This window comes from Arvicola amphibius, chromosome 3 (genome assembly GCF_903992535.2).
Source record: "Arvicola amphibius chromosome 3, mArvAmp1.2, whole genome shotgun sequence".
Taxonomy (NCBI): domain Eukaryota; kingdom Metazoa; phylum Chordata; class Mammalia; order Rodentia; family Cricetidae; genus Arvicola; species Arvicola amphibius.
Genome location: NC_052049.1, coordinates 106,867,267 through 106,879,450, shown reverse-complemented (window position 1 = coordinate 106,879,450; position 12,184 = coordinate 106,867,267). Strand labels below are relative to the sequence as shown.

Sequence of the window (12,184 nt, the reverse complement as noted above, 5' to 3'; positions counted from 1 at the left end):
AGTAGAAAACTGGAAATAATCAAACTGAGGGCAGAAATCAACAAAATAGAAACACAGAAAACCATCCAAAGAATCAATGAAACAAAAAGCTGGTTCTTGGAGAAAATCAACAAGATTGACAAACCCCTATCCAAACAAATCAAACAGCAGAGAGAGAACACACAAATTAATAAGATCAGAAATGAAAAGGGGGACATAACCACAGACACAGAGGAAATTCAGAGAATCATTAGATCTTACTACAAAAGCCTGTATGCTACAAAATTGAAAAATGTAAAAGAAAAGGACATTTTTTAGATAAGTACCACATACCGAAGTTAAACCAGGACCAGGTGAACAATCTAAATAGTCCTGTTAGTTATGAAGAATTAGAAACTGTTATCAAAAATCTCCCTACCAAAAAAATCCCAGGGCCAGATTGTTTCAATGCAGAATTCTAACAGAACTTCCAAGAAGACCTAATACCTATACTTCTTAAGGTATTTCATAATATAGAAGCAGAACAGTCATTGCCAAATTCCTTTTATGAAACGACAGTTACCCTGATACCTAAACCACACAAAGACTCAACCAAGAAAGAGAATTACAGGCCAATCTCACTCATGAACATTGACACAAAAATTCTCAATAAAATACTGGCAAACCGAATCCAAGAACACATTAGAAAAATTATCCACTACAATCAAGTAGTCTTCATCCCAGAGATACAGGGCTGGTACAACATATGAAAATCTATCAATGTAATCCATCATATAAATAAACTGAAGGATAAAAACCATATGATCATCTCATTAGATGCTGAAAAAAGCATTTGACAAATTTCAACACCCCTTTTTGATAAAGGTCTTGGAGAGATTAGGGATACAAGGGTCATTCCTTGTAGAAAGGAGCAGCGGGGCTGTGTCCCGCCACCCGGCTAGCTTTACCCAAAATAATTACATGGAAACTGTATTCTTTTAAAACACTCCCTGGCCCATGGTTTCAGCCTCTTATTGGCTAATTCTCACATCTTCCTTTAATGCATATTTAGTAATCTGTGTAGCACCACGAGGTGTGGCTTACCAGGAGAGATCTTAACCTGCGTCCATCTCGGAGAGGAGAAGCATGGCGACTGCATATGGCGACTGCCTGAAGCCTCTCCCCACTCCTGCTACCCAGCATTCTGTTCTGTCTACTCCGCCTATCTAATTTTCTGTTCTCTTAAAGGGCCAAGGCAGTATCTTTGTTAATAATGAAAGTAACACATAGACACTCCTCCATCAATTCCTATATATAATAAAGGCTTTATACAGCAAGCCGAAACTAATATCAAATTAAATGGAGAGAAACTCAAGGCCATACCACTAAATTCAGGAACACTAAAAGGCTGTCCACTCTCTCCTTATCTCTTCAATATGGTGCTTGAGGTTCTAGCAATTGCAATAAGACAACATAAGGGGATCAAGGGGATTCGAATTGGAAAGGAAGAAGTAAAACTTTCATATTTGCAGATGATATGATAGTGTACATAAGCAACCCAAAAAAACTCCACCAAAGAACTCCTACAGCTGATAAACTCCTTCAGTAATGTGGCAGGCTACAAGATCAACTCCAAAAAATCAGTTGCCTTCCTATACACAAAAGATAAGGAAGCAGAGAGGGAAATCAGAGAAGTATCACCTTTCATGATAGCCACAAATAGCATAAAATATCTTGGGGTAACTCTAACCAAGGAAGGGAAGGATTTATTTGACAAGAACTTTAAGTCTTTGAAGAAAGAAATTGAAGAGGATACCAGAAAATGGAAGGATCTCCCTTGCTCGTGGATTGGGAGGATCAACATAGTAGAAATGGCAATTCTACCAAAAGCAATCTATAGATTCAATGCAATCCCCATCAAGGTCCCAACAAAATTCTTCACAGACCTTGAGAGGACAATAATCAACTTTATATGGAAAAAGGAAACTCAGGATAGCCAAAACAATCTTATAATATAAAGGTACTTCTGGAGGCATTACCATCCCTGACTTCAAACACTATTACTGAGATACAGTATTGAAAACAGCTTGGTATTGGCTTAAAAACAGAGAAGTTGACCAATGGAATTCAATAGAAGACCCAGATCTTAACCCACAAACCTATGAACACCTGATTTTTGATAAAGGAGCCAAAAGTACACAATGGAAAAAAGAGGGCATTTTCAACAAATGGTGCTGGCATAACTGGATGTCAACCTGTAGAAGAATGAAAGTAGATCCATATCTATCACCATGCACAAAACTCAAGTACAAATGGATTAAAGACCTCAAAATTAATTGGAACACACTGAGACTGATAGAGGAGAAAGTGGGAAGTACTCTACAACATATGGGCACAGGAGACAGTTTCCTACGTATAACCCCAGCAGCACAGACATTAAGGGCAACATTGAATAAATGGGACCTCCTGAAGCTGAACAGCTTCTGTAAAGCAAAGGACACTGTTACGAAGACCCAAAGGCAGCCTACTGAGCCTACTGACTGGGAAAAGATCTTTACCAGCCCTGCAACTGACAAAGGTCTGATCTCTAAAATATATAAGGAACTCAAGAGAGTAGACTTCAAAATGCTAATTTACCCATTTAAAAAACGGGGCTTGAACTGAACAGAGAATTCTCAACAGTAGTCCAAATGGTCAAAAGACACTTATGGTCATGTTCAGCCTCCTTAGCGATCAGGGAAATGCAAATCAAAACAACTTTGAGATACCATCTTACACCTGTTAGATTTGCTAAAACAAAAAACAACAAAGATAGCCTTTGCTGGAGAGGATGTGGGGTAAGGGGTACACTCATCCATTGCTGGTGGGAATGCACACTTGTGCAACCACTTTGGAAAGCAGTGTGGCGGTTTCTCAGGAAATTCGGGATCAACCTACCCCAGGACCCAGCAATTCCACTCTTGGGCATTTACCCAAGAGATGCCCAATCAAATTACAAAAGCATTTGTTCAACTATGTTCATAGCAGCATTATTTGTAATAGCCAGAACCTGGAAACAATCTAGATGCCCTTCAGTGGAAGAATGGATGAAGAAACTGTGGAATATATACATGTTAGAGTACTACTCAGCGGTAAAAATCAATGACATCTTGAATTTTGCATGCAAATGGATGGAAATAAAAAACACTATTCTGAGTGAGGTAACCCAGACCCAAAAAGATGAACATGGGATGTACTCACTCATAATCGGTTTGTAGACATAAATAAAGGACATCGAGCCTATAATTCGTGATCCTTGAGAAGATAATAAGTAGGTCAACCCAAAGCAAAACTTATAGTTATCCTCCTGGATATTGGAAGTAGACAAGTTTGCCGGGCAAAAATTGGGAACTTGGGGGTGAGTTGGGTTAGGGTCAAGGGGAGATGGGGAGAGAAAAGCGTGAAGGGGAGGATGGGGAGAGCTTGGGGGAAGGGGATGCTTGGGATATAGGAAGGGTCGATATGGGAGCAGGGAAGCATATATCCTAATTAAGGGAGCCGACTTAGGATTATTAAGATACTTGACTCTAGAGGGGTTTCCAGGTATCCAGGGAGATGCCCCCAGCTAGTTCCATTGGCAGCTGAGTAGAGGGAGCCGGAAAAGGCCAGATCCTATAGCCATACTGATGAATATCTTGCATATCACCATAGAACCTTCATCTTGCGATAGATGGAGATAGAGACAGAGCCCCATAATGGTGCACTGAACTGAGATCCCAAGGTCCTGATGAGGAGCAGAAGGAGAGAGAACATGAGCAAGAAAGTCAGGACCATGAGGGAACCTTCATCTGGGGATGAATGGAGATAGAGACAGAGCCACACATTGGTGCACCTCACTGAGATCCCAAGGTCCAAATGAGCAGCAGAAGAGGGAAAACGTGAGCAAGGAAGTCTGGACTGCGAGGGGTGCTCCATTCCCTGAAATGTTGAGGCTGATCTATTCGGAGCTTACCAAGGCCAGCTGGACTGGGACTGAAAAATCATGGGATAAAACCGGACTCCATGAGCATGGCGGACAATTAGGGCTGCTGAGAAGCCAAGGACAATGACACTGGATTTGGATCCTACTATGCATACTGGCCCTGTGTGTGTGGGGGGGTGTGGCCTATTTGGATGCTCACCTTTCTGGACCTGGATGGAGGGGGGAGGAACTTGAACTTCCCACGGGGCAGGGAACCCTTACTGTTCTCTGGATAGAAAAGGGAAGGGGAGTGGAGGGGGGAGGGGCGTAATGGGAGGCGGGGCAGAGGCAGAAATTTTTAATAAAAAATTAAATAAATAAATAAATGGTGACTACATTTCAGGGAGCCTTTTTAGAGGATGAGGCAAAAGATTTATAGAGAAGTGAATTTCTTTAGAGTAGGTACCGTCAAAATCTGAAAGTAAAAACGTGTTTGTCTTTAACCTTAAACAGGATGTGGAATATCTATTCATCTAGGATTAAACAGAACTGCAGTGGCAAAGAGTATATGATGATTAGTACTGTACTATGCAGTCCAGAATGGTATGGATTGGTATTTACCTACCGTTCATTATCTGGGTAGGCTTCTGCACAACCTTTGTCATATTTGAGGCAATACTGTGTGCTTGAAATAAAATTCTACCCACTGCCAGATACAATAAGCGTGAAAATTCCGTGAGGATAAACATTAGGAAAGGGTGAATACTTTGAAGATGGGAATGCTGTTTTATCAATCATTGTACATTATTCTACAAGATCTGCTTTCCTGCATCACCAATTTAAAGGAAATTAGTTTACACTATCTTTTTTATTTTCTTGTGGCTGAGTATATTCTAAATTTGTAAGTAAATGTGAGTGCCTGCTCAGTCCAAAGGAATCAATTCTAATTTGAAATAAGAGGTAAAAAGAAAAAAAAGAAAAAAGCAACTGAATTATTTAATTGGCTAACCAGGTCCTTGAGGTCCTAGCTCACTTTGATCACAGTATATCCTCAAATATGCCTCATTTGAAAATGAAAACTACTAGGAAAACATGAAATAACAATGAATATTTGTGGAATGTTTAATGCGCTGGGCCACACCAGTGTTATATATTTTAATTCAGTTTCCGAACCACTTTGCCTCACATCCGCACGCTTCGACAGGACTTCGAAGAGAAGATGTGACAGTGTGCCTGGCTGTACCAGTGTTCTATCCCAAAGAAACTACTGTGTGGCAACCTCGATTGTATTCATTAGGCTTTTGGATCACATGAAAAATACCACCTGGGACTTCTTACCTGCAGCAGTCTTGCAGGAATCCTTGACATCTGATGGAGAATAGAGTGTAGTTTCCTGTCACACGTTAGGAAACTATAACGCATGTGCTAAATTTACTTCTGCATCGCCGTTGTTCTACTGGCATCTAGTTCAAATTCCTAGGTCCTGTTTGGCATAAAGAAAGATTTAATGTGGTCTTAGACTAAGAAAGGACTTTTATAATGAAGACAATTAAAAGAAATTGTTGCTGTCGACTACTTCTAAAATATACTTGAAAAGCTTCTGTAAAGCAAAGGACACGGTCAACAAGGCAAAACGACAGTCTCCAGAATGGGAAAAGATCTTCATTAACCACACATCAGACAGAGGTCTGATCTCCAAAATATTTACTTGTTCCAGGACAGGCTCTAAAAAAGCTACAGAGAAACCCTGTCTCGAAAAACCAAAAAAAGAAAAAAAAAAAAAAAAAAAAAAAAAAAAAAGAAAAAAAAAAGCTAAAGTAAATTTAATTTGAAAAAAAAGATTTCAGATGACTGTTTCCTTAGTACTTTGACAGTTAGAGTGTATATGTGTATACTAAAACCACCAAACAGCCCATCTGGAAACAAAGTAGTTCAATTTCATAACCTCCACATTTCCCATATCCTTTGGAAAACAAAAGCACAAATTAGGTCGAGAAGCTGAAATTATAGAAAGATTCAGCATCAACAGAGGTTTAACTTCATTGCTGATCATTTTCCATTTCTGGAGAAGTAATTGAATGAGTTTCAGTAGAAAGTAAGACAGCAATACAGCTTTCTAAGAATTCCTAAGACCATCCAAAGCTAGCAACATAAATATTCAACATTTAAAAATGTAATCAATATTTCCTATACATGAAAATTTTTTGATATGGTCAGACAATGTGGAGAGGTGAAAATATATTAGCATGAAATGGGGACTATAGATTTAAGTATTTCTTCCTCATACTAAACTTTTGACCTTATGAAAATGATAAAAATATATTAACTTTTTAGGTTATTTGGATTTTTCAAATTTCCTAATTTTGGATGTTTGGAGTGTTTGAAGTAAGATCAGTAGTACCAAGTAGTAATCTGGGGGCCTGAGAGAAATTGTCACATTGAGCAATCTTTATGTCACAGGGTGTACTCTTGCTAGAATTTCTGAAACCCAGAGGAAACAAAATAGGACTGCTTGGCATTTATGGATTCATGAGCTCTCTCCTCATGGTCTGAGATTCCTGTTTCAACATTAACAAGGAAGCAGGAATTTATGTTTAGTAAGGAATGACATGTTTAGGGTTGACTTTCCTTGCTTGCTTTGTCTGGGAGATATTTGTGGGCTAATGAGCATGGTACATAGGCACTAGGACATACATCCTACAGAAGTGCTTACGGAAACTAAAAGCTTCAGAGTCTTGGAAACTCCAGTGAGGTTCTCTGTACCACAATTGGCTAAATTTGGACCCAGAATTATTCCTTCAGATGATTATATAAAAATAACGAGAAAGCATAACAGAAGAGAGACAGGAAGACATTATCTGCTGGAAAAAGTACTGAAACAAATACTTCCAGTAAAGCTGAGGTATTAGATGTGAATGAACAAGGTTGTTATGTGAATTCTTCCTCTATCAGACTGTTGCCATAAATGAGACTGAGCACTTACCTAGGTCCTGCACAAAAGGTGAATTTCTTAGAAATTGCTTGGTTTCTTTTTCATATTGCAGATAATTATTATGATTTTCAAAAAAATTCTTCCTGCTTTTTTACACACATTAGAGTCAAAGAGTGAATTAACATTTTAGCTAAAGTGAATTATCAGTGTTTATCTAAAAAGAACAAACTATCAGTGTCCTGTAACAGATCACCTCTGGTTCTCAGGCTCCATAATCATGAGTGTTGTGTGATATGAAGTTTTTAGGCTATACTTCTGGGACTTTGTTCTTATTAGGAATAGAAAGCGCTCATACTTGCAGCAATTCCCTAGAGTCTCCAGCATTTAAAAAGAAACAATAAGAATGACATCAGGTTCCCATGTTAATATCTGCCCCAATAGTAATGATGGCTGGAAAAAAAAGTATTATTATGTATTCACAAGTTATCTATGAAGAGTCAAAATTAAGTCAGATGTTAATTGCTAGTTTTTGACTAAGAGTATATTTTATTTTCTTATACAGAAAATAATTTCTTTTGTTTGGCATTCAGTAACTCAAACAAAACGAAACAATTACGTTTATTTGAACAGCCTTGAGAGAGGAGCTTTGTTTAAGAAGGGGAAGTAAACAAGGTCTGAGGTACTCAAGGAATCATTACCATATGACTGGGGGAGAAACATGCAGACTCTTTCCCAGTCTCAAGGTCAAATTCCAAGAGTTTTTGAAGATTTTCCTTCAACAACATATTTAGAGGTTTGTCATTCCACCATTATCCACAGAATTTGTCTTCTCTCATTCTCTCAAGTTTTTATAGCTTGTGGTTGTTGTTGAGGTAAAATCTTACTGTGTAACTAAGCACTATGCTTTATTTTTTTTTTCCCAAAGAATCCAAGTACTTGGATCACACATAAGCCTGACTGATTTTGTTCTATTTGTTAACTTTATTTATTGAAAATATATTTTCCCATATAATATATTCTGATTAGGGTCTCTCTTTCCTCTACTCCTACCAATTCTTCCCATATACCCTCCCATCTGAATTCACCCACTTTCTGCCTCTGGAGAAGTCGCACAGCCTTCTAACAAATAATAATAACATAAAATAAAATAGGAAAACATTGAACAAGAGAAATTAAACAAACAAAAGGAAAAGGACCCAAGAAAAATAACAAAAGAAAAAACAGAAATAGATGCAGAGACCCACTCATTTGCATAATCAGGAATCTCATAACAACACTAAACTGGAAAACAACATATATGCCAAAGACCTGTATACTTGTATGTTATAAATTAAAAACTAAGTTTTAAAAAGCCCTGTCATAACATTACGAGACAAGGAATGCCCAAAGATGCAACTGAGTTCATTTTTTGTTGGCTATGGGAAGGGAGTGGTTTCTTTCCCCAGTGAGGCTCCCTTGCTGAAACCAAATTTTCATTTGTAAGTGGTTATCAATTGAAGTTAGCTTCTGGGTTAGGCATTGGGCTTGTGTCCACTTTTTCAGCACTATGATACCATCTGTTGAAAACCTCTGAGTACCCTGTTCACTGGGTCTCTATGAGATCCTATATGAGACAATCATGCTGATTTAGAAGGCCTCCTTATCTAAGAGTTCTTTATCTCCTCTGGCTCCTCTACTCTTTCTGCCTCCTTTCCCACTTCAAAGAAGACTTTCCAATATGGCGTTTAATTAAGTATAAATAGATATTTTATAGATATTTTTCTTTAGGTACCTGAAATCTTTAGTCATAACTATCTTTTTATTCAAAAGAAAACTGAATTTAACCACACTATAGTTCTATTTCATTTTAAAAACAATTTGTTGAGGTTGGATAACTGCAGTATACATGAGTGAACCAACATTTGAAGACAGAAAAACAAGAGATGGGACATAATCTGCAGAAATCAGCTTTACTCAATGTCAGAGGTATAGGTGTAGAGTATAGTTTCATTTTAAGGACACGAAGAATTTTCTCCCAGTTCCCATTTCTAAGCTATTGTCTAGTGCATTCAGTGATATTGTTTCTATCCCAGCAACTCTTTTAGTCTAACACAGCTTGTGTTATCTTGTACAATGTGAGAGAAACCACTCTTCATAAGGAAGCAATGACAAACTAACAAAGCATTTCTTGTATTCTGTATTAATTATTATAGTTGTTATTATGCTTTCCTTAAAAAATAGGGGGTTAAATTTACAGTAACTGCTAAGTTAAAAGTATAGAGACATGTCTAAAATTAATTTTAACTGGCCCAAATGATGATTGGACTTTACTCAATCCAACTAGAAATTCGAAGTAAAGAAATAGAGAAATAGTTCTGAGCTTCTTGCAGCTCCTGGGATGCCTTGTTATGTACTTCCATTACTGCAGTTTCAAGCTTGTTTTCAAGAGAAACAAATATGGGTATGAATCAGTTCATTTTTCCAACATTCAGGAAGACCTTTCTTTAACCATCCAGCCAATGAGAACAGCATTTTTACTATAATCAAAATATTTCAGTGTGGCAGGGTGGTGGTGGCGCATGCCTTTAATCCCAGCACTTGGGAGGCAGAGGCAGGCGGATCTCTGAGTTCGAGGCCAGCCTGGTCTACAAGAGCTAGTTCCAGGACAGGCTCTAGAAACTACAGGGAAACCCTGTCTCGAAAAACCAAAAAAAAAAAAAAAAAATATTTCAGTGTGTAACCACTCCTCTTCAATCAGTTTATATTCCCTGCCTACAATTACAAAGATCCCTATCCATTAGTAAATTATCTTGTTTGATAATCTACAAAAATACCTTAAACATTTTCAAGTCTAAAATAACCATTTCTCAAGTAATGATGACTATGTTCCCTGGAGGAAAGAAAATATACAAAGAAAATGTGAGAACTTATTTTGTTTTTTTCTTCTTCCTCTCAATTTTAAGATGACTGCCTTCCACCAACCACCTTTTTCAGTGCATTCTTTACATCCTTGTTCCTCAGGCTGTATATTACGGGATTCAGCATTGGGATCACTGTGGTATAGAACACAGAGGACACTTTATCTACTTCTATATTACTGCTGGAAGGTGGCTTGAAATACATGAACGTTATAGACCCAAAAAAGATTCCTACAGCCAAAATATGGGAGCTACAAGTGCCAAAGGCTTTGGAACGTCCTTCAGTGGAGTAGATACGAAGAATACTAGTTAGGATGAAGGCATAAGAGATGATGACAGCCAGTGTGGGCACTAGGGTATTAATCCCACCAATAATAAATAGCAGTATCTCATTGATATGGGTGCTGGAGCAAGACAGAGACAACAAGGGCAGAATGTCACAAAAATAATGGCTGACAATATGAGACCCACAGAAGGACAACATTGTCAAGCGTGTGGTATGAACAGTAGCCCCAAAGAAACCGAGTGAGTATACCACAGCCATCATTATGGAACAAACCCTTTGGGACATGACAATGTTGTAAAGCAGTGGGCTACAGATGGCAACATAGCGGTCATAGGCCATGGCTGTCAGGAGGTAGCCTTCGGCAATAGCAAAAAGGAGGAAGAAGTAAAACTGAGTCATGCAACCCGAAAAAGAGATGATGTTCTTCTCAGATACAAAGTTCACCAACATCTTAGGCGTGATGACAGAGGAGTAGCAGAGGTCAATGAAGGATAAGTGACTGAGAAAATAATACATTGGAGAGTGAAGTTGCGAACTGACGGTGATTAAAAGGATCATGCCCAAGTTTCCCACCACTGTGGTCACATATATCACAAGAAACAAGATGAACAGTGGGACCTGAAGCTCTGGGCGTTTTGTTAGTCCTTCAAGGATGAAGTCAGTCATTGAAGAGTGGTTCATTGTATCCAGTACTTATAAAATATTATCTACAACAATAAGGGAGAGAAAGGGTTGATGGTCACTCTTAATTTCTGTTTCTCATTGACAGATTGCATCATCTCTGCTAACCTCATTTCTTCCCAAACCTTTGTGCACTCCATAAACAATATTAAAATTACTATTTAAGTTTTTGATATTATATTATGACATCATTCCCCTTTTGCCTTTCCTCCCTGAAATTCTTCCCATATACTTCTCCTTGTTCTTTTTAAAATTCATGACCCACTTTTCATTAATTATTGTCATATGTATATGTATATATGAATAAGTATATACATATGCATTCTTTTTATAACCTACTCAGTCTGTATTATGTTACTTGTATGCATGTTTTCATGGATGTCCATTTGATACTGTATAGGAAAACAAGGTGCTGTTCCCTAGTTAAGACTCTTTCTCCTGCTTTCAGCATTATTCCGTTGCCTGTGATTTTTTTGTATAGGGTTGAGATCTCATGGTCTATAAAGGCATATAGAAAATGAATGATTTTAGCATTTGGGTTTGCACACCACCTTATAGACTGCCCATTCTTATGCCCATGTCACCCAAATTTGTACATAAACTTAACTCTTTAAGTATTGAAGATTAAGAATAAGCACAAATTCAGGCCTAATTATTGCATTGGTATAATTAACATAAAGATACTTATCATTTTCACCTGAGTACATGACAAAGGAATAATCAACTTTATAAAATTTAATTTACAAAACAGATTTGATAATTTAAAATACCATCCCTTTCTATCTTTCAATTCATTTATATTAGTCAATATCACAGTCTCTAAATCTGGGAGCACAATACAATCAAATGATTTTCTAAAGCTGGGAGCACAGACACAATAAAAATGATTCGGGGTTTGACTGGGTGGTGGTAGTTCACACCTTTAATCCCAGCACTCAGCAGACAGATGCAAGCAGATCTCTGTGAATCGAGGGTAGCCTACTCTACTAGATCTAATTCCAGGACAGGCTCTACAGCTACAGAGAAACCTTGTCTTGAAAAACAACAAAACAACAAAAGAACAACAAAAAACAAGAAAGAAAGAAAAAGTGATTCTGGGTTTAAAGGAAGAGATTATAGAAAATTTTCTATTCACAATAGAAAATTCCGATCTATTGCAATCTTTCACATTTCTTCTCAGAAGAGGAAGCTGGAATAGGATAAGGCTTTCTCTTTGGTATTGATGAAAGAAAGGGAAATGTGCTGCTGCTGTCTGACCATAAAGTACAGATGAGGCCAGCCCCGTCTTTGAAAGAGCAAAGTAGAGCTGACTCTTAGTGTAATATCTGAAAACCAATAAATCAGTCTTTTCTATAGGGACTTTCTTTCCTTGAAGGATTTGAAGGCATTCTCTCACTGACCTTCTTCCTAATCTATTAGTTCAGAACTCCATGCTTCCTTGTTTATTTATTTCATGTCTCCTGAAGCTTAAACATACTTGAAATAAGTGT

At 37.7% G+C, this 12,184-nt stretch overlaps 1 protein-coding gene across 1 annotated transcript; it reads right to left on the bottom strand.

Moving 5' to 3' along the window:
* Positions 1-9,767: 9,767 nt before the first annotated feature.
* Positions 9,768-10,700, bottom strand: LOC119810408 (olfactory receptor 8D2-like). Its single transcript, XM_038323867.1, has one exon. It carries the CDS (start codon positions 10,692-10,694, stop codon positions 9,768-9,770), a length of 927 nt encoding a protein of 308 aa, XP_038179795.1. The 5' UTR covers positions 10,695-10,700.
* Between the last annotated feature and the right edge of the window lie 1,484 nt (positions 10,701-12,184).